At 55.2% G+C, this 22598-nt stretch overlaps 2 protein-coding genes across 2 annotated transcripts in view; one reads left to right on the forward strand and one right to left on the reverse strand.

Annotated features, from left to right (window-relative positions):
- Positions 1-7986, forward strand: part of MARCHF10 (membrane associated ring-CH-type finger 10) — an 82100-nt gene extending 74114 nt beyond the window's left edge. Inside the window, exons 9-10 of the mRNA XM_059998494.1 lie at positions 4751-4793; positions 7925-7986. Coding sequence (XP_059854477.1) covers positions 4751-4793; positions 7925-7986 — 105 coding nt within the window. The remainder of the gene's footprint in view (positions 1-4750; positions 4794-7924) is intronic.
- A 7182-nt stretch (positions 7987-15168) lies between these two features.
- Positions 15169-22598, reverse strand: part of MRC2 (mannose receptor C-type 2) — a 54640-nt gene continuing 47210 nt past the window's right edge. The window contains exons 20-30 of the mRNA XM_059998661.1: positions 22395-22531; positions 19961-20075; positions 19678-19841; positions 19401-19509; positions 18630-18868; positions 18338-18506; positions 18094-18243; positions 17656-17775; positions 17258-17437; positions 16766-16792; positions 15169-16656 (exon numbers count right to left, since the gene is read on the reverse strand). Of these exons, the coding sequence (XP_059854644.1) occupies positions 16436-16656; positions 16766-16792; positions 17258-17437; positions 17656-17775; positions 18094-18243; positions 18338-18506; positions 18630-18868; positions 19401-19509; positions 19678-19841; positions 19961-20075; positions 22395-22531 (1631 nt within the window). The 3' untranslated portion in view covers positions 15169-16435. The remainder of the gene's footprint in view (positions 16657-16765; positions 16793-17257; positions 17438-17655; positions 17776-18093; positions 18244-18337; positions 18507-18629; positions 18869-19400; positions 19510-19677; positions 19842-19960; positions 20076-22394; positions 22532-22598) is intronic.

The raw sequence follows: 22598 nt of genomic DNA on the forward strand, positions 1-22598 counted from the left end.
AATTAAGACAAAAGGCTGGGTCTTTGCCAAAATTGTCTCCTCAGGAATCTCACCCTCTTTCTGACCCAGGCCTGTCCTTCCTTTCACTCTTCCGTAGTTTTAGTGGTGACATAAATTCCTCAGAGAAATACATTTTTTTTGAGAAAGAAGTACAGGAAGCAGGAAATGATCCTTTGTTTAACATGTCTGTAACCTCATTTTCATGATTCCACATCTTTTTAATGAACTTTTTATTGCACACTGAACTTCAAAGCACCTAGGGTTTGAGAGAGGTTACAGATGGCCACAACATCAACAAACAAATGCAAGTGACATTAGCCTCCAGGACTGCAAAGCACACACAAGAAGGCAACAAACAGTACAACCCGTTGGATGAAAACCTAGGCCCTAAAGCATTGGCTCTAGAGAACGTTCTGGTAAAAACTATCCTAGAGAAGCAGTAAGTGATGCCAGGAGCAGGCCGGGAGCCAGAGAGGAAGGAAGCAGAAGGGACAGGGCAACACTCTTCTCTCCCCACAAGCTTACATGTAATTTGAGATTCCCTGAAATAGATCTCACCCATTTAAACCACCAAGCAATAACCGGCACAAATAATCAGTTAAGACGTACCCGGAGGGCTTCCCTAGTGGCGCAGTGGTTAAGAATCCGCCTGCCAATGCAAGGGACACGGGTTTGAGCCCTGGTCCGGGAAGATCCCACATGCCGCGGAGCAACTAAGCCCGTGCACCACAACTCCTGAGCCTGCGCTCTAGAGCCTGTCCTCTGCAACAAGAGAAGCCCCCGCAATGAGAAGCCCGCGCACCGAAATGAAGAGTAGCCCCCACTCGCCACAACTAGAGAAAGCCCACGTGCAGCAACGAAGACCCAGCACAGCCAAAAATAAATAAATTTTTTAAAAAATTTTTTAAAAAAAGAGGTACCTGAATGGAACTCGGAAGACAAGTGCCTTCTGTCAAATTCACACTCTTCTGGATTTGAGTCTCAGTATTTTCTTGTAGAAAACACCCACACTCTAAGGGTAACGTTTAGCAAAAGAGAGGCACTACGATGGGAAAGGAACCCTCCTTCCCTCTCCTTCACCTACCAGAACTAAAAAACCCATTCATGCCAGGCTTCTGGCTGTGTCTCAGTAAGACACCCAGTGATGAGTGCCTGTCAACGGTAGAGATCGTTCATTCACTCCTCTATTCATGCCCTGGCCTGTATCAGATGCTGAGATGGGAATCTGGGAAAATGGCTACCAAACATGATACCATGATGTCTCTTTCTTTGAGGAGCTTATGATCAAGTGGGAAGATGTGACTCACATATTTAGAAAACCAGTTAATAATCAGAAAGTAGCCCTTGGTCAAGAGAACCAACGGACCCACTGACTTCCCAGCGGCTGTGATATTGATAACCCAAGATCTTCCCTGACTGTGGCCTCCTGGGGTTTCCAATGATCCTATAAACAAATAATTTGCCTCCCCACTGAGGCCGTGAGCTTGTTGAAGGCAAAGCCAGGTCTTCTACACGTGTCTCCCATGATGCCGGGCACACAATGAATAATATCTGACTGCTGACCAAGTCCCAGGCACTACGGATGCCAGGAGCACTGAGTGCTCACAAACTTGCTAAATTTTGTAAATTTTGCTAACCTGTCAGATAAGGATGCGGTCTGCTAAGGGTTGCAGAGGCAGGGTGGGGGGAGGATGTGGTCACTGGCAACTTGGGACATGGACTCCTTATCTCTTTTGTACATCACAGTCCTCCAGTGCCTAGAAAATGCCTGGCACACAGTAGGTGCTCAGTAACCTTCTGATACTCAAACAATGAACTAATGAACCAATACCTGCTTCTTCCAGGAGGCGAGTCTTGAGTTATGTTTTGGAGAAAGTGATAGTACAAATTTGTGGAGAGAAAAAGGTATCCTAGGTAAAGGAACACTCCCGAGTTCAAGGCATATTTATGTATTCAAAGATTTTCTGCGTGCCTACTATGTGCCAGGTTCTAAACTAGATTCTGGGAATACAAAGATGATCAAGACAGGCTTTGGGGACTTCCCTGGTGGCGCAGTGGTTAAGAATCTGCCTGCCAGTGCAGGGAACACGGGTTCGTTCCCTGGTCCGGGAAGATCCCACATGCCGCGGAGCAACTAAGCCTGTGCGCCACAACTACTGAGCCTGTGCTCTAAAGCCCGCGTGCCACAACTACTGAAGCCCGTGCACCTAGAGCCCATGTGCCTAGAGCCCGTGCTCCACAACAAAGAGAAGCCACCGCCACGAGAAGCCCGCGCACCGCAACTAGAGAAAGCCCGCACACAGCAACAAAGACACAACGCAGCCAAAAATAAATTAATCAATTAATTAAAAAAAAAAAAGACACGCTTTGCCTAAAAGGGACTCAAGAGTCTAAAGAGACAGACATGTAACCAAGATTATCAAAAAATGTACCTTGTGTAATGACAGGAGATGGAGCCATATGTGGAGGAACACAGAACAGAGTTAGAGGACGGGAGGGGCCCCTGTTCTCACCCCCTCCTTCCACTCCTTCTCCAGGACAGACTCTCCAGTCAGGGCCTTCAGGGACACAAGCCAACGTTGCAGAGGGCTTGCTTTTCACCCAGTTAGGTTGTACTCTTTGCCCTCAGTCTTCCCACTGCTCTGGGAGCCTGGTGGCAAAGCTGCTTCCATTATTGCTCTTGTCCACTGATCAGCTGAGGGGGTGATGCGAGCTGAATCTCGGACCAGGGCTGCTGGGGAGGGAAGGGCATTCCACGCAGAAGCGAACGCAAAGGCTCAGAAAGGAAAAGACTTGCACGTCTGGGAAAGCCAAGGAGCTGAGCGTGGCCGGAGCTGGCAGGAAGCAAGCAGGATGTGAAGGCTTTGTGTGAAGCTCTGGGAGGCCACTGAAGGCTTTCTAGCCTGGGGCTGGCAGGCCGGGAGATCTGCGTTTCCGAGAGAGAACTCGAGCGGCCATGTAGAGGGTGGGCTGGAGGGGGAAAAGCCCGGCTGGGCGGCTGCTGCCCTGGGACAGGGTGAGAGGCCCCACGTGGGGAGCACCGGAGGTGGGGGGCAGGTTTAGGAGGGCACAGAGTGAGGTACAGGCTGAAGGGAGCATTGCCTGTTATTCTCTGCAAATGCCCAGCAGGAAAGTGGCCTTTTCTCACTTCAGCTGTTCACGATGGGAGCGTCTCCAGAGAACACAGCGCCCCACCAGCCTCACCTGATCCCACTTGGGCTCACCCTTTAGTGGGGACACAGGGCTGTCCTGCGAGGTGAAGCTAAATGGGCTTGCCCTTCGTCCCCGTTCTCCCTTTCCGCGCCTACGCGGGACACTCCAGTATTCAGGGCCTACACCCCGGGGCCCCTGTCCTGGGCTTCCTCCTAGCCCTGGGCGTGATCTGTACCACACTCTCCATTCCCCCCAATGAAATGACCCGGGACCCCGAATTCCTCTCCCTGCCTGCCCATAGCAGCTCCCCTAAACCCCTCAAGTGCCTAATCTGCTAAACTAGGTAAAATAGAAAGAATCCCTGTCAGTGAGTCAAAAGGCAGAGCGCTGAAGGGCCCCCAGGCCCTCCGTGAGGCCCTCCTGGCGTGAGCGCCCACCTCTGTCTTCCGCCCCCGGTGCGCTGCACTGACACCTCCCCTGTAGGAAAATGTTCACCTGGACGGGAGGGGAAGGGATTGCAGTGGCTGGCCTGGGGGGCAGGGAGGGTCTCGAAGTAGCTCTGCAACCCCACTGGCCCATTCACGAGTGAGGCTAGATGGACTTACTCTAGGCCCTCCCCATTCACACCTTTTCTACAAAACCGAAAACCCTTGCCTCAGAGGACCGAATCTACCCAAAGGATGCAAGGCCCGGGCTTGGCCCGCAGCTGGGAAAGCTTTCCCACTCACCAAGACGGCGCTTCCTGGTGGCGTGTGAGAGTTGGTTTAGAAAGATGCCACCCCCTGGCATGGAATCTAGAGGCAGGATGAGGTCATCCTAGCAGCCTGGAGAGAATGGAGGCCATCGCTAGCACAGTCCTGATGTATCATTTACCAGGTAACCAGGACTGCTGCTCTAGAAGAAACTCCATCCTTCTCCTGCCCTCCCCCTGGCCTTCTGGTGAGAGGGACCCAGAGACCACAGCTGCCTCCACACTGGCCAGGCAGTTGCCCTAGTAACAGTGTCCAGCACCCCTTATTTTGTCCCCCAGCCTGTCACAAAGCCCCTCTTCCCCCTGGGGGAAGAGCAGCGGCCCCTCTGCAGCCTGGCACAATGGGCTCCCGTGGAGTACACAGTGTTTCTTATTGTGGCATAAAAGGCCATAAAGTCAGAACAAAGAGGGAGCCCAGAGCCCTGATGGGCCCGCTGCTTCCTGCCGGGCAGAGAATACAACCGATTGTTGAAAAGCCAGTGGTGAGGCAAGTGGCCAGTTAGCACGGCCTTCACCCCACGGCCTGTAAATGCGGTTTGGACCATCAGGATGGGATTCTGCGATTCAGATCAATTGCTGAAAGGAAGCAAGTCTGTTCACGCTGCCAAGTTTAGAAGCCCCGAACCAGCGACGGGGACCTGGGCCACGGCCGAGGCTGTCAATAGGAGGAGCCTAAGCCCCACAGGTGCTGACCATCGCACTGCCCCCGGCACCTCCGCGCGTTTACTCTGCCCCTTTAAGGTGACGTGAGGGATTCCTAGAACATCCCCGAGACTAGGGAATTAGACATCTGTTCACAATTGCTTTGGAAAAATGATTCATTTTTCATTGTCTCCTTTCTCATAGTTGTCAAGAAATTACCCACAACCCAGACCGGAAGAAAATGAAAGTAGGTTTGGGGATCAGTCCTGCCATGTTGCGGTGTTTGCTAATGTGCTCTCTTTCGGTGACTGTGTTGAACCTAATGGTGTGGAAGGAAGTAATGACCACCACCCAGAGGCAAAAATAACCCCACAAAGCCTGGGAAACTCTAACTGCAGCAGTCGGGAAGGCGTGTCCAAGTATGCTGGATGCAGAGGAGATAAGGATTCTAATTCATCCCGAAAGCGAGGGGAAAGGCCAACAAAGGGAGGACGGCCTCCTCGGGTGTAGGTTAACTTGCTACAGGTTTCTTCCTTTCCCTTTGCTGGGATTCACCAGCGTCCAGCCCTTGGGGAGCCCCTTGGGTTTTCTTCTAAACCTTGGAAAGGCACTGTTTAGCCATTACCTGAGGGGACAACAGTCATTCACAAGCTAGTACTGGATTTTCTCACTAATTTGGCCCACTCAAGTGGGCCTGTTGGATTCAGAAGTTGAACAAGGAAAACAGGTGTCGGGCAAAGTCAAAGGCGGCGGGACAGCTGTCTTCAAGCAGGTTCATTATCCCATAGAAAACCCAACTGAAGAAAACGTGCTCAATTAAAGCAGGCGGGCTGGCAGTCAGACTTGGGAAGAACTTCTCCATCAGCTGGGAGAACAAACATTACAGTGAACTGGGGGGGTGACAATTCCATGCCCAGAGGCTGTTCTGGCGAGAAATTTCACAACTGCCTGCCTTCAAAGGTTTAGAACAGCGATTTCCACGCTGGCTCCGCCATGGGAATCACCTGGGGAACTTACCAAAAGTACAGATTCCTGGGCCCCTCCCTGAGATTCCGTTTCAGGTGATGGGGTGGGCCCCTGGTGATCCTGATGCAGCCGGTCACGGTGATGCTTTGGGAACCCCCAACAGACCCGTCTGCAGGAGAAGCTAAACCAGCTCAGAGCTCCGCAGGGTGGGGCCCAGATGACGACCCTACAGCACCCAATCTATTATTCAGGGCGCGCAGTCCCGAGAACCCGGGCTGACCATTTTCAGAGCGGGGGGGAGGGCCCTTCCCTCCGTTCACAAAAGGAACCCGCAGAGTCCCAGTCCCGGGCGCCACCGCGGGGGTCCAGCCGAGCCGGGTGAGGGCCCAGCGCCCCCCTGCGCCCTCGCAAGGCCCTGGGGCCACTCGGGGCGGCCGGCCCGACCCCGGCGCCGTCGCCTGGGCCAACCCCGAGCGGCTGCTCCCCCTCGGGCAGCCGGGAAGGGAGAGCGGGCAGGGAGCTGTGAAGTCTAGGACGGACCTTTGTGTGCGGGCGCACGCACCCGCTCTGCGCCCGGCCTTTGGCGAGAGCCCCTGCTCCGGAAAGGGCCCCCACGCCTCGGCCAGGACGACTCGGTGGCCCGAGGCACCGGACAGGGTCTCGGCGCCGCGCCCGGCTGCACCCCTCCCCAGCGCACGCCCCGGAGGCGCCCGCGGTCTTCCCGGTTGGAGGAAACCTGCTGCTGCCGGGCGCGCCCGGGTGGGTCTGGCTGGGCAGGGGCGACCCCTAGTGCCCAGCGGGGGCCGCTGCCGCCCTGCTGCCTGGGGAGACCCTGAGCAGGATGGAGAGCCTCCCACCCACACCCCAGCTTGGGGATGGGGAAGGGGCACCCTGGCTCCAAGCCTGAGCCCCAGGGAAGGGGGACGTCTCTAGAGGGCAGGAGAAGAGCACTCCTGGGGTGGTGCTTAAAAAGGAGTCTCCGTCGAGGGCACCCTGCCTTCCCGTGTTGCTCTGAGGCAGATGGTCCCCTGATGTCACTTACATCCCTCTTCAGTAAGCTGGGACTAGCTCTAGGATCCACCGCTTCCCCCGTCCCGGTCCCAATGTAGGGGCCGCCAATTCTCCCCTGGAAACAGGTCTAGGCCCTCTCTACCTGCCCTGAGCCCTGCCCACACCCCAGACGCTGGCAGGGGCAGCCCTGCACAGACACCGTCCTGGCACGCTGGTCGGACGCCGCCGTTGCCTGGCTTCCCGCCCGAGCCATGATCAAGACAGGAGCCAGGGCAGCCAGAGGCAGATCCACATGCCTCCCGCCCTCCCCCGGGGCCACCCTTCTTTGGTCTCCGGCAGCCTGGCATGACTCACCTGGTTGGCAGCGCCCTGTAAAGTTGGGTTGTCAGAGCTGAGTCACAGCTGTGACCTGCTGCCCTAGCTCGATGCAGGTAAACAGGGAGGGAAAAAGGCAGAACATCAGGGCACACCAGGTGACACAAAGAGATGCCAGCCTCTCTGTGGCTCTGTGGTGCCCATGCCAACCTTCTCACCCTGTCCCCTGCACCTGGGAACTGAGGCCACACACAAGATGCCACAGGTGGCGCAGAGGTCAGGGCAGCTGGGGAGAGTCCCTGGTTGGGTGCGCCTGGGTCTAACAACCTGTCACACAGCTCTGTACCCCAGCGCCCCCCCCACCCCGACAACCGCTCCCCAGTTGGCACGAATAACTGTCACCACAGCCACGTCCGAGTCCAGGGAGGGGAACAATGCCTCTGGCAGCCACCAGTACAGGTGTGACAGGAGTAGGCTTGAGAGCCTTCAAGCCAAAGGCTGGGCCAGAGCTCCTCCCCCCCATACATAAGAGTCAAGGCAACTAGATTTGGGGGAAAGAAAAGGAGGAGTGAAAGAATGGGGGCAGCTCATGGGGCTGGGGCCTCAGGTAGATGCTGAGAGGGTCCAGGTAGGGATGGAGGGATAGTAATTACTCCTGCTCCCCTGCCCTTCTTCACCAGTCAGAATCCACTTCCAAATAGTCAGGGAGTGCTCACTCAGGCCAATGGGGAAAGAAATGTCCTGAGAACAAGAGTTTTCCCCAAGAATAAAGAAAAGCCCGCACCCCACCCCACATCCTCCACTCTGACCCCACTGCCATCTCCCTGCCTCTTTGCCCTCCTGCCCTCCCTCCCATCACGTGACCCTCTGTTTCCAGCCAATTTGATCTCTGAAAGACTGGGGTTCCTGTTCTCCGCACTGTTCCGGGCACTGTAGTGCACATGTGCACGTGTGTGTGTGGGTAGGTGGGGGATCACTGGGGCTGGGGGAGGAGGGGGCAGGAAGGGCAGAGATGCCACGCCCCTCCATGCCAGATCCCACGGCCTGCCGTGGCTCCACAGCCTGAGAGATGCTCTTGCTTTCCAGGTTCCGAGTGGAGAGATGGGAATGACAGTAGCATTTGTGAAAGCAACAGCCCAGTGGTCTAGCAAGGGAGCTGGCCATGGAGCTGGGCGGAAACCTCTCCCCCCGGCAGCCCCCCTACGTCCCCACATGCCTCCCCTCCTGCTCCTCTCTACTGAAACTGAAACCAATGTGTTGGCAATTAGCTTTTTCAACCTTCTGCCACTGTCTTCTTAGGGTCTGGCTTGAGCATCTACAGACGGCAACAGCGACCAGCCTAATCCCAGACAGCGCAGACCAAGCGACCTGGGCCTGCTGAGCCCCCGCAGGCTGCCCTGCGGCTGCCCAGAAGCCCAGAAGCCCAAGGGGACCCAGCAGCCCTGGCGGGCCCCGGGGCCTCAGGTCCCCCTGCTGAGGGCGCCCATTCAGGCCTCACTCCACCCCGAGTAGAATCAGTAAACCGACTTTATTCACCCAGCTTCGTTTTGTGCTCATTCCAGTCTCCTTGGACAAAGGCTCAGGGCCTCAACTTCCACTTCTCCTTGCTCCCCACCATCACTGCCACGACGGATGACACATCCTGGGGCCCCACGGGCAGGGACAGGCTAGCTGGCCAGCCGCCCTCTGTAGGTGCCCACTTAGGAAGTTTTGGTACATGGACTCCACACTTCTCTCCTAATTATGTCTTAGGGCCCAAAGACCAGAGTTAGGATGCAAAAAGGGCAGAGAATTTAGTAAGAAAAGTGTGTGTGTGTGTGTGTGTGTGTGTGTGTGTGTGTGTCAGAGAGAGAGAGAGAGAGAGAAAGAGAGAATCAAAGACAGGTCAAAAAAAAAAAAAAGATGGAGGGAATGAACTGCTGATACCTGCAAAAACATTAAGTGAAAGAAGCCAGACACGAAAGACTGCACACTGCATGATTCTACTGAAATGCCATTTCTAGAAAGGGTACAACTATAGAGACAGAGCAGTGGTTGCTGGGGGTTGGGGAGAGGAGCGGAGATTGACTGCGCAAGGGCTCGAGGGGACTTTATGGGGTGATGAAGGGGTTCTAAAAGCTGGTCCGTGGTTATGTTCACACAGCCGGATGCATTTACTAACGCTCATTGAACTGTGCGCTTAACACGGGCGAACTCTGTGGTATAATTGTAAAAGATGCCTCAATAGATTTGAGAAAGGGTGAGAGAGAGAGAGAGAGGGAAAAAGGTGAAAGGAAGAGGAAGACGGGCTTCCCGTCCCACCTTCAAGACCCGCCCTTCTCAGACCAGGAGTGACCATTGAAGATGTTGCTGCCAAGGGGGTCCCCCAAATAAATTATGATGCCAATAGGGTTTAGGAAAGCTAGCCTTGAATTACATCAAAATCTTGTCCCACTTCTCTGATCTGTTCCACAGTTAGACAGAGATTCAGGGACTGCAAACAAGTCGATTCCACCAAGATCCATGCGCCAAACAAAGGGGCATCTTTGAATGTGAATAGAGCCTAGAAGAGCCACTCAAGTTGAAAATATCCCCATGCTGTACACAAAATTCCTAAAGCCTCAGGTTCCTCCGTTCACAAACGGAGCCCCAAGCCCCGATCATTCTATGAGAAAATGGGTCTTTATTTTGAACCGAACTTTAAGGTTGACTGAAGACAAAAGATCTGTCCAGGAGCCAATACTGAGAAACATCTAAGAAGGGACAATGCATATTTTAAAAATAAGGTTTATAGAGAGCTTGATGGAATGTGAGGCAGTCGGGTAAACATTCCGACAGGCCAAACCCCCGTAAGATGTGGCAGGGTTTGAGGCAACTACCCTGAGACCGTTACAGGTTTACATCAGTCCATGTTGGGTTTGGGGAAACTATATGAAGGATTTACGCACGCAGGCAGGAGCGCCTCCTGTGAGGTCTGGGTGGGGAGAGATGCAACAGAACAGACATCCACCTGCACCATCACTTCAACATCACTGCAGCCCAGGGATCTGCCGGTGGGGCTTCTCATGGCCCGAGGTGCCCTAAGGACCAAGTCTCATTTATTAAAAGACAGTGATGAAAAGGGCTATCTCCCCCCTCTATAACTGGCTAAATATTGCCAGAAGCTATTAGAGGCTGAGTCACACTGGATAGGACACAGGGTCTTTCTAAGCCTTTAGCTCTTTAGGCAGTTTTACCAACCATTAACTATGTGCTATGTTGTGAGGACACAGGAAAAATGCACGATGCCCATCTCCTTGGAGCTCAGTCTTACTGGGGCAGCAGGACATATACAGAAAAAGTCAAGCTGAGGTGACAGGAGCCCACATGCGCCACTTCCTAGGAGCCGAGCCCGGGGATAAGCATTTTATATTTATCTTTAATCCGCACAATAAGCCTATGAGGCAGGTATTAGTAACCCCTTGTTACGTGGGAGGAAACGTAGATTAGGGTTCTCCAGAGAAACAGAGCTAATAGGATAGAGAGAGAGAGAGATAAAGAGATTTATGATGAGGGATTGGCTCCCATGATTATGGAGTTTGAGAAGTCCCACAGTCTGCCATCTTCAAGCTGAGGACCCAGGGAAGCCGGTGATGTGGTTCCAGTTCAAACTGGGCCTGAGAACCAGGACAGCCAGGAGTATGAATCCTGGTCCAAGTCCCAAGGCCCGAGAACCAGAAGTGCTGAGGGCAGGAGAAGAGGGATGGCCTAGCTCAACAGAGAGAAAGTGTGCCCTTACTCTCCCTTTTTGTTCTGTTCAGGCCCTCGATGCCCACCCTCACTGGGGAGGGCCATCTGCTTTACTCAGTTTATTGATTCAAATGCTAATCTCCTCCAGAAACACCCTCACAGACTCACCCAGAAATAATGATTTACCAGCTATATGGGCATCATTTAGCCCAGTCAAGTTGACATAGAAATTAAACCATCATGAAACCTAACCTCAGGGAAGTTAAGTGATACCCCCAAGTTTATAGGGTGAAGTCAGTCTACTGGGCAAGGCCATGCTCCTGGCCTGCCCGAAAGAGAGGGCAACATCCCTGACCAGCCCAGGAAGTCAGGGGAATAGGTGGTCCCCAGAGCCAAGGGGTGCAGAAAAGGGCCTTGAAGGATGGTGGAGAGAAGGGAAACAGGGAGCCCACACAGATGAAGGGCATGGTGGGAGCAACCAGCTAGAATGGGGTTGCTGGGCAGGGGAGCTGGGGAGCCCCCAGGCCAGGTCAAGGAGCTGAGGGTCCACACATAGGCAGCAGGGAACCACCAAAAGCCAAACCCAAGCAGGTGAGATGAAGAAGAGCCGGCAGGAGGAGAGAGAGGAGAGCACGCTGTTGCTGCAGTGCCTCGGGGTGCGTTGACGCCCACTGGGGAGGTGAGTGTGAGCTTTACAGTATCCATAATAGTGTCAATGTCTAGTATAGCACCAGGCCCCCACTTCATTTCTATGCACACTACACAGTTCTCCGTGTTTCTGGCTGCACCACGCTGCACGTCAGTCCCCGACCAGGGCTCGAACCCGTGCCCCCTGCGGTGGAAGCGCAGAGTCTCAACTACTGGACCGCCAGGGAAGTCCCCATTCTATGCAAGGCTATGCATAGTATCCTGAAGTCCGACCCCAGCCCAGGGTACCCAGGTGTCCCTCCCCCACTGCCTTAGGAAGGGAGGCCGTCGAAGAAAAGGAAAGAGGCCACTCAGCCCTTACACTCCAAATAGGCTTCTGAAACTCGGCAGAGATGTCTCAGATAGAGACAAAGTTCCTGAGCCTCAGAGGCTGACTGTAGTATCACAGAGGGGTTCTCTCCAGTTGCCCGCCCCCCAACCTTTTTATAGAGCAGGGAGGGTGGAGGAGAAGTGGCATGGCAGGTCCTTCCCCTCTCTGTGCCTCTGTTTTCTCTTCTGTAAAGGGGGACAGTAGCACCCAGCTGATGATGTGTTGAGAGGATAAAATGAGTTAATTCATGGCAAGAATTAGTTAGAACAAGTCCCAGAGAGAGATACAGACAGGCCTCCTTGCATAAGCTAGTAGGTCCATGCAATGACTGAGGGCCAGATCCCCAGACACCCCACAAGACCTCAGAACTTAGAGGTGCTGGGCAGGAAAGAAAAAAAAGCCAACTGGACTAGAAAACCTGAGCTGACCAGGATTTCCCTGAAATGGCTAAAACTACAGTCCTGCCATCAGCCAGTATCAGAAGCCAGTTAATTTTTTTGCACTGACTGCAGCAACGAATCCACTCCAAGGGGGAAACGCCTGCATGCTGCTTCGCCCCTTTCCTTTCTCCAGGGCTGGCACCCCGCCTGCTTTTCTGGACAAGGATTGAGATCTGCAGCTGCAGCAGGCCGATTCTGGGGGAGAGTCAAGTCTGAAGTCAGCCTTCCCTGGGCCTCTTGGCAGCCCTGACCCCTGAGATAAAGGCCTGAACATCTGGGCACTTTCATCTCATGCTGGTCTTGCTTGAGGCCCCTCCATGTTCCCTCCATCTCCTTTCCCTTTCCTCCCCCTTCCTGCCTGCCTTTCTTAGGGTTCTCCCTCCAGATGCAATTCTTTACCTTGTCCCTGCAACAGACTCCAGCCCTAGTGCTCGAGGCAGCTTGGCAGGGCCCGGCCAGCCCCGTTCCCGGAGAGCCGTGTGATGCGGCTGGCAGACTCCTCACCCCGCAGCCTTGCAGCACTGCCCGCTGGGCCAGGTCAGCTCTGCCAGGACACCTGGGAGGAAGCCATCTCTGGCTTGACAAGGGGAGGTTGTGAGAACGCCTGACACCGTTCTCTGGAGAGCGGCCCGTTTGCCCATTCATTCATGGATTCAGCGAGCTGTCACGGCATCCAGGTGGCCAGAGCTGAGCCGGTTTAGCCCCGCAAGTGCAGGTTGGGCTCAGTGCCTGGGATACAGTGCCCTTTGCCCAGGCCTCTGGGGCTGGGTCTCAAGGCATCAAAGATGGAATGCAGAGGAGGTGCTTAACGCTTATTATATCGAAATGAGCAAAAAGAAAGGAGTTTCTGCCACAGACTCTACCAGAACCAGCACTGGCCTGGAGCCAGAGGCAGATGGCCCCGGGCCCAGAGGCAGATGGCCCCGGGCCCAGAGGCAGATGGCCCCGGGCCCAGAGCCCTCCTCCTGTCCTACAGAGACCTGCCCGGAGTCCCCCTGCCCTCCTCGGGGCAGGCAGGAGCCCGCAAGCAGAACAAGGTCTACGGGGAGCCCCCAGGTGCATGCGAAACTGTTTAAAATGCTTTTGGGTGGGGTTCAGGGCTCTGGTGAGGACTAAAGCCACCCGAGGGAAGGAGAGAGGAGTGGGGACAGGTATTTCTGGCGTGATTTAAACCTCTGGACACACACCAGCTACTGCCCTCACTATTTGGGTTCTCACTCTCTCAGCTGCTCCTCCCACCCAGAGCCCGTGCCCCTGCCTTCACCCCTGGGCTTTTCTTCTCTCTCAGCGCAAGGGTCAGCTGCCAGCTTCCCAGGGGGCTTCTGCCCAACGTGGCTCCCTGCAGCCTGGTCAGGCGACCTTTGAGCTGTGGCTAATGGCAGGGCACTTAACTCACAAAGGGAGCTGTTCCCCAGTTTGGAGAACTAATCACTTCAGGGTGAAGTGGATTAATCATTCAGGACCCGGGGACTTCCCTGGTGGTCCAGTGGTTAGGACTTCACCTTCCAATGCAGGGGGTGCAGGTTCAATCCCTGGTGGGGGAGCTAGGATCCCACATGCCTTGTGGCCAAAAAACCAAAACATAAAACAGAAGCAATATTGTAACAAATTCAATAAAGACTTTAAAAATGGTCCACATTAAATAAAAAAAAAAAATCACTGGGGCTTCCCTGGTGGCGGAGTGGTTAAGAATCCACCTGCCAATTCAGGGGACATGGGTTCGAGACCTGGTCCGGGATGATCCCACATGCCACGGAGCAACTAAGCCCGTGCGCCACAACTACTGAGCCTGCACTCTAGAGCCCGCGAGCCACAACTACTGAGCCCGCGTGCTGCAACTATGGAAGCCCGTGCACCTCAAGCCCGTGCTCCGCAATGAGAAGCCACCGCAATGAGAAGCCCGCGCATTGCAACGAAGGGTAGACCTCGCTTGCCATAACTAGAGAAAGCCGGCGCGCAGCAGCGAAAACCCAACAGCCCCCCAAAATAAGTTTATTAAAAAAAAATCATTAAGGACCCGCCACAGGATTGGGGCTCCCTCCCTGAAGCTGACCAGGCCCCTCCATGTTTCCTGCTGCTGCTGCAGAGACAGAAGAGCTGGATGGAGGAGGGCCTCGGGTTTGGCCTCAGCCTTGGCCTCAGAAAACTCAGGAGCTCACAAACCCTCCCTCAGGGCTCCCCGACTCAGTAAATGGCACCCCGTTTACCCTGCTGTCCAGGCCAAAAGCTTTGGACTTCTCAATGTGTATCTTTAATACCATTTGGGTTTAGGCTTTGAACAATGTGACAGTATCACCTATTCAGAAAATTATAAACTTTTTAAAAAATCACGAACAAGGCAAAAAACGCACGTGCACGCATGCGCACAGAATCTTACCATTTGCCGCAGTCCCGATCCAAAGCACCATCTGAATAGGTCAGACTAGCTGTTCCCACTGACTTCCTGCTCTGCTTAACATCCACACTCTCTACCACCGCCCTCAAGGCCTCGGGCAATCAGATCCCGCCCCGCTCCCCTGCCCCCTCCCCCACCATCCCTCACCTCCTCAGGTGCCAGTCTCACTGCCTCTGGTGAGATCCTCCCCAGCCACCCCGTCCAAACTGGCCCTCACGCAGCCCCCTCGGCCTGTGTTAGGCCTCCTCACGGCACCTAGCGTGACCTGGCATGGTTGACCAACCTGGGCTGGCAGGGCCTTCTCTCTGTTCGTGGCTGTCTCCAGCTCAAACACCCTAAATCATTGGGTAGATGAGTGAAGGTGGGCGGGGGGAGGTCCTGTGATCCACTGCCCCGCCTCCTGCCGGTTCCAGAGCCCATGCTCCCCAGGGACGAAGGTGCACTCGCTTTCTCGAAGCTCAAATGCAGGTCTGTCGACTGCCTTGGAAGGATGGTGGTATGCGTCCCCCGCCCCTGGCTGACCTGGGCGCCTCACACGCTCCCCTGGGAGCTGCAGCCCAGAAACAGCAGTAACAGCTGACGTTTATGGGGCAATTACTGCACGAGCTCGAAGGCGCCGACTGCTTTGCACAGGTGATCTCATTTAATCCTCAAACATCCTTAAAGGAACCCTAGGAGATGCGTCCTGCTCTCCCGTCTTACACATTGAAAGGTGAGCCAAGTTGCACAAGCTCACACTGTTGTCCGGCAGCTCCAGAGCCCTCAACCCTCACACATTCCCAGGAACAGAGAGAAGGGTGTGGTCCCGAGGCAGAGGCAAAATGGATGCAAGCCCCCCAAAAAGATATTTATCTTGAAAAGATATGAAGGACAAGGCTCACAGCAGGACAGAGCAGGAACCCTTCTCTCTCAAGCCTCTTAAAGGTGTTTTATTTGTTTGCTTTTCTTTTTTCTCTTTTTTAAAACAATAATGGCACATTAAAAAAATTAAGAACTACAAAAAAGGACCATGTCTTCGAGTCCATGTTCACATTGTCCTGGGTCGCGGCACCAGGACTGGTGACTCCTGCTGGGATTTCGGCCTCTTGGAAAGGTGCTGGGTGGCTCGGCTCCACCCGCATGGGGCCACTCGGGGGACTCAGGCGCTCTTCTTCTGGGCCCCACTAGAGGGCGTCCCTGGGCTCTCGCTTCTGAAGCCCCTAGGACCCTGGCCAAACACCACCTCTCTCTCCAAACTAGAGCCAGGAGCTGGAAACGTTAGGGAACTTATTTTGGTCCCCACAGGGGACTCTTTAGGGACACAGCCCTCCCCCCGGCCGGCAGGAGATGACACCCAGCCCAGCCTGGTCACCCCCAGGAAGTCAGGGTGTCTCTCCCCTGTCCTGTCTCCAGCCCAAGCCCAGCTGACGCCACAGTGATGCTCTTGTTCTCCATCCGGCCCAGGCCCCCCTGCCATGTCCCACGGCCACCCCAGCAGGCACAGGAGTGACAAATGCTCGGCCCCCTCAGCCGACCCCCACCAAGAGCAAGAGGGCTCCCCAAACCCCAGGGCCCTGGCTCAGAAGGGAGGGCTGTGTGACAAGGGGGGCAGGGAGGGAAAGGAGCTGGCGTGAGGGGCTCAGAGCTGAGGCTGCCAGGGAAGGAGAGAAGCAAGAGGCCGGCTGAGGGCTCAGGGCAGGTTCCTCAGACTCTGCAGCGAGAAGCAGGTCCTGGGGCCTGGGGCACAGGCCTGGGCAGGCGGGCCCGGGGAGGAAGAGGCAGAAAGGGGCTCCCGTCCTGCCTCTGGTTACCATGGGGGCACAGGCCTGGGTGACAAGACCTTAAGACCCCCCCAAAGGGAAACGCCACGCTGCACTCAGCCAGGTCTCAGCCCAGCCCTCGTGGGAGGGAGGAAGCCCACCAGCCCAGGCCCTGCCAGCCCCAGCTCCCCACGGCAGCTCCCAAGGGCACCCCTCCATGGGCCGACTGGACTGTAGCTGGGGGCGGGCCCGGCGGACCCAGCTCCTCCTGCCCCGGCCCCGCCCACGCCCTTGGCTCTACTCCTGCTGCTCGTTCATCTCCATGTCTGACACCAGGATGTTCTTCTCAGTGGCCTCGCCGGGGCCGGAGGAGCTGCGGCTGTAGCGGGCGCCCTCGAAAGCCCCGCGCTCGACGCCCTGTCGTCGCCGGTAGAGGATCAGGGCCGCCGTCAGCAGGGCCAGGAGCAGAAGCACCGCCATCAGCACCACCAGCAGGGCCGCAGGGCTCCCCGGGAGGGCTGCTGCAGCAAGAAGAACCCCCGCTCAGAAGCCCCGCTACGGCCCCCGCCGCCCGGAACAAGGGGGGGAAGGAGGACAGGGCTAGTCTCAGCCCTGCCTGTGACTCACCTGATGGGGAGAAGCTGCTCTCCTCAGCTGCGGCAGAGGAGGAACCAGTTAATAACAGTAGCAGTGATAATATGATAATAATAAGCAAACACGTAAGAACATTTTCTGCAGGCCCAGGCACTTCGCTTGCTCATTTAATCCCCTTATACGTACTCTTATTACCCCATTTTACATATGTGTAAACTGAGGCCACAGAGTTTGAATGACTTACCCAAGGTCACAGAGTTGGCAAATGGTTTGGCCTGGGCTTGAACCCCATCCCTGCCTTTAACCACTACAAAATGACGGGTTTGCTGTCTAGTCTGGAAATGTGCAGCAAGGCCCAGTCCTACAGACTAATTAATCCCAGGGGAAGGTCCCGGCGGGCCCCAGGCCTGTCTATTCTCTCCCATCCACTGCATTGTCTGCAGAACAAGAAGCAGTCAGGCCCCCAGCCAGCACCAGATGCCTGGGGGTGGCAGGAAGCCGCGGGTGTGCCTGCCGGGCGCTCACCTCGGGCGAGCTTGCAGACGACACCCATGGTGATGTTGGTGCAGGCGCCCGGGCGCCACAGCCCGCTGCTGCTCTGGATCCAGTAGCAGCTGTTGTGGCTCAGCATGCTGGGGCCCAGGCCCGGGGGCCCCCAGTTGGAGTAGTTCACAGCTGTGTTGTCCTGCCAGACCAGCGTACCTCCTGGGGGAAGAAGGCACTGAGGGGGCATTGCAGGGGCGGGTAGGTGGGAGCAGGTGGGAGAGAGCAGGCCTGTTCTCTGGAGCAGGTGGGAGAGAGCAGGCCTGTTCTAGGATCAACTCCCACCTTCCTCAGGCCCTCACCTCCACCAAGCCCCGCTGGAGGGCATCACCCCTGCCGCCTGAGGCCTCCCCATCCTGATCCTACACACAGGGACCCACCTTTGGGGTTGAAGTTCATGCCCAGCCAGGCGCCCCGACTCTGGCCCTCAGAGCTCTGCAGATGCTCCCAGACAAACACGTTCTCCATCTCATCCAGGATGGACAGGACCACCCCACCCTCTGGACACAAAGGAGGCTCACGTCAGGGCAGACGGGTCTCCCCGGGGTAGCAGAGCCCTCCAGAGAGGCCCCCGCCCTCTTCCCTGGCAGCCAGAGGAGACGATGGCGTGGAGTCGTGCGTGGAGGGAAGGGGGTTATAGTCACACACGTCATGTCACGGGTGGTCTGTGCGTATTGCAACGTGAGGGGCACTTATGTGTGAGGGCTGCCGACAGGTAGACCGCAGCACGGGGACTGCATTCACAGGGGCTTTGAGTGTCCACGAGAGGAGTCGCCACCTGGAATGCCCACACATGGGCTCTCGCCCACCCGGCCCACCTCTCTGGCAGCGCTGCAGCGCCTCCTTGTGGCCCAGCAGCAGCTCCATGTGGAAGGAGTAGCAGTGCTCCCGGAAGGGAATCCACGCCGAGTCCGCCAGCCCCTGGGGACAGCTGCCGTGGTAGCTTATTCTTCGGGGAGGAGGGGGCCCTATGGGGGTGCAGGATTGAGAAAGTGGCCCAGGGTCCTCCCAGGGTCAGCCTACCCCCAGCCCACCCCTCGGCCCCAGCGGGTGGGCACTCACCTCCGTTAACTCCACACACAGCCCCCTGCAACTTGGTGTCACAGCTGGTGGTGCGCCAGGCCCCATCCATATCCACGTAGGCGCAGCCCCCCGGGTACTGGGGCTCCCAGTCCTGCCAGCTCACATAGCTCAGCGGCTCCTCCGAGACCCAGGAGTACCGCCGGGAGCCCTGGGCACAGACAGCCATCAGGGTGGGAGGAAGGGGACCAGCCGGGTCAGGGAGCAGGTAAGGCACAGGGTTAGGGGGAGGCAGGGAGGGAAATCAGGGGAGTGGGTCCAGCCCGGTGCCCACCTCCTCACTGGCCAGCCCGATCCAGAGTGGCGTGCGCAGCCCTCGGGCAGCCTGCGTGAGGAAGGCCTGGGTGTAGGGGTCAGGCACGTGCGCCAGGCTGGCGTTGCGGCTCTCACACAGCAGGAGGGCATCGTGCCAGCGCAGCGGCTTCTGCAGCAGCCGGAAGGTGCCGTTGAGGTAGGAGAGCTCAGTGCCCGGGGCAGGGAGCGATGCTGCTGGGCATGGGCTCAGGGAGGGGTCTACAGGGAAGGGGGCAGGGCTCAGGCCGGGCTCTGCCCCCATCACCCCATCCCCAGGCATGAGGCCGGGAGGGGGGAGCGCCGGACATCAGGCAGAGACCAACTCTCCTCTGGGCACAGTGCCTGGCTCAGTGTCGGTCATTGCTGTTATTAGTAACAATATGTTCTTGCTAATAAAGGGATGAGCAACCTAGAGCTCGACCATGAATCCAGGGCAGAGGGACCCCTGCACAGAGCTGCAGGAACCTCAGACACAGAACCTCAGGGCCCCTGCCACCAGGCATGCCCAGTGTCTAGCTCTCCCCGGTCAGCCCTCCAAACCCCAAACCTTCCTTCTGAGACCCCTTGGTGCCCACTGCCCTTCCCTCTGATTGGCGCCTGGCCTTTCTGCCCATCTGCTTCCCGAGCAGACTAGACTCTGGGGGTGGCCCCAGGGGCCCTCTGAGGTCAAGGACCATGTCTCATTCCTCAGGGCATGGCCCACGGAATCCAGTCCCGGGCTGGGGTTTCCGGGTTCCCCGGTGACACGTACCCGTGCCCTTCTGGCAGATGAAGCCGTGTGTCTCCTCCGCGCAGTTCCGATCATCCCAGCGGCCAGTGAAGTGAGCTGAGGGGCTGTGCAGGACCACCGCACAGCTGGTCTGGGGGGAAGGAGCTGCTCAGGGGAGCCCCGGCAGCTGCCCGCTTGTGCCACTGCCCCCAGAAAGCTGTACTATGAGCAAAGAGGCTGGAAGGGGGTCCCCAGGCAAGCGCTGCAGGGCAGGGTGGGGGTGGAGGGCAAAGGAGAGAGTGGGGAGGGGCTTCCTCACCGGTATGTTGCCGCTGGGGGCAGGGCTAGGGCCAGAGGGCTCCCCGGGGGCCCAGTTGGTGTACCGCAGAGGCTCCTGCTCTACCCACTGGAAGTCCCTCTGCGAGGCATGGAGGCCAATCCAAAGGTCAAAGGTCACATTGGGCAGGCTGGCTGTGACGAATGCTACAGTCCCCCAGGAGAGAGAGTGATGAGCGACAGGGCAGCCCCCTCCTCGCTCTGCTCTAGCCCTCTGGGGGGATGGTGTCAGAGGATCACGGGGCCTCCCCATGGGCTGGCCCTACCTTGCTCTAAGGGGTTTGCAATGGTGACCAGTTGGGCCTCTTGCTGTTCACAGGAGAACTGTGCCTCTGACCACTTCACCCGGTCCTGGGGGTCCTCGCCCTGGATTCGGAAACACTGTGGGGCGGAGGGGGAGGCATGGCATCCTGCTCCACCTCCCTGTCCCACACACCCAGAAACTCCGCTGCGGAGCCCTCGGCCGCAGGCCCTGGGGAGGCTCGGGGGCTGTGAGAGAAAAGCATGAGAACCAGGCCATCTGGGTCTCCTTGACCGGTGGTCTCCGGCACCCTCTCAACCGGGCACAGCGGATTCACGTACACTTGCCCACACTGTGGGGAGTTTTTAAGTGGGAAGATTTCTCCGGGCCACCAAATGCTCTACTGCTTGTGAGGGCACCGCCTGGGCCATGCCTGGGGACAAGGTCTGTCTGGCTCTCAGCTTCGCATACTCCAAAGGCTTTTGACAGAGTTACTGTATCGTTACCATGATGCTAACAAATTAAGCAAAGGGCCAATTACATATATGAAATATATTTTGTTTTCAATTAGGTGGAAGAAGTCATAATTAAGCTTTTGGAAACATTTAATGACATGGGGAAATGCTGAAAATATAATACTGAGAAAGAAAAGCTGGCGACACAATTGTGTTATTTAGCATAATCTCAATTACATGGGAAAAGTCAGGAAGTGAGTAACAAATATTGATAGGGGTCATCTCTGCAGAGTATGGCTGAGTTTTAGTTTCATTTTTTGTTTTTTTCCCCAAGATGTTAATAATACACGTCTTACTCTTTTTTTTTTTTTTTTTTTTTTTTTTAAACGCAGAACAGGTGTAATATTCGCTTGGATATTCTGAAGACAGTGAGCGCTCCAGGACACGATGGGCGGGCTGCAAGCGAACGTATGACAAAGATTTATGGATTATGTTATCTAGCGTTAACTAATCTAATCCTCACAATAGGGGTTAAGCGGTCTTACAATGTCCTGCAAAGAAGGCATGGATCGAAGCTTATAATGAAACCACAAGGAAATAGTGCCCTTCTCCGTCTGGGGTAAGTGCTTTCAGCCACTAGGTAAAAACAATGAAGGTCTAATCAGGTCTGATGAATGAGCTGCAGGGTCAGGAAGTAACCACTTCTGGAAAGAAACTCACTCTCTAGAGGGAACATTTTGAAAACGCATTTAGATGCATATCCATTCGAATTCATTTTATTGTCTCAAACTTTCCTAGCTGCACACTCAAAACGCTTGGGAAGAGAATTTTCTAAATGTTGTTTTTAAAAAATCTTCCAAGGATTTTTTTTTAACTCTTTTAATCAGCTCTTCTGATTAGTTTATAAGGCAGATGAGTTTAAATGCAGAAACGGACCAATTTTTAAACAAAAACCTTTGTTTAATTTGTAGAAGGACTGGAAAATAGGGAGAAGGACTTAGAAAGCCCAGCCAATGATGGATGACCTTTCTTCATCTTGATCTATTTGTCTTCGTGAGGTAATCTTTCCGTCTACAACAACCATTCAATCCATGTGTTAAAATAATCTGAACTTCAGGGAACTTCCCTGGCGGTCCAGTGGTTAAGATTCTGTGCTTCCAATGCAGGGGACGTGGGTTCGATCCCTTGTCGGGAAACTAAGATCCCACATGCCACATGGCCAGAAAAAAAAAAAAAAAAATTGAACTTCAAACAAGACCTGTGAAGTCTGAATCACAAAGCGTCAAACCAAGATTTTTTCAAGTAATGAAGAATATGCAGTCACTTTGCTCTTATCAAAATTATTTAAATAGTAACAATTATTATAATTGATAAATTTTGAGTGAGCGCAAAAATTTTTTCATACCACTAAAAGGAAAATTTTGAAAACTTAAAAATACTATTTAAAAATCTCTCGCTCATGGTTTATATTGTTTTGTTCTTGTGTCTATTTAACTATATATGATGTCAGTCACATTAGTATGTAAGTAAATATATATTTGCTTACACACACATATGTAATGCACACACACGTACTTTGTATGTTCAACATTTTAATAGGAATTCATTATCAAGGTGTTTGGGGACTTTCCTGGCAGTCCAACGGTTAAGACTCTGCACTCCCAATGTCAGGGGCACGGGTTTGATCCCTGGTCGGGGAACTAAGATCTCACAGGCTGCACTGTTGCCTCCAAAAAAAAAACAGAAAACAAACAAAAAAAAAGCAGATGTTTGGCGACCAGGGATCTAGGAAACTCACCAAACTATACGGGCAACCTCATTACCTGGTGAATGAGAAGGTGTTACTACGCTGACTTAGTTTCCAAGGAGTCTGGCCCTGGCACTGGGGCCATGCAGAAGAGAGGGTGGTGGGTACAGGCAAGAGGCCATGACTTTGATGCTGCCAAAGGGCGAGGACTCCTGAGGCCCAGCCTTCGCCTTGGGTGCCCCCTCTCCACTTCCTACCTTGTTGAGGAACTGGCTCCAGCCAGGGGGGCAGCCACCTGTGGGTTGTGGGTCTGGGGGCTGCTGCTCTCTGGTGCTGTTGCTGCGCTTGCAGATGTAGGGCAAGGCTGTCATGCACCTCTGGTCCCCCCACTCCTCTGCAGAAAGAGAACAGGAATCACCCCAAGGGCAGGGCATGGCTGCCAGCACCCTGGCCTCTGTGGC

The sequence above is a fragment of the Delphinus delphis genome, chromosome 19, assembly GCF_949987515.2.
Source record: "Delphinus delphis chromosome 19, mDelDel1.2, whole genome shotgun sequence".
Lineage (NCBI taxonomy): Eukaryota > Metazoa > Chordata > Mammalia > Artiodactyla > Delphinidae > Delphinus > Delphinus delphis.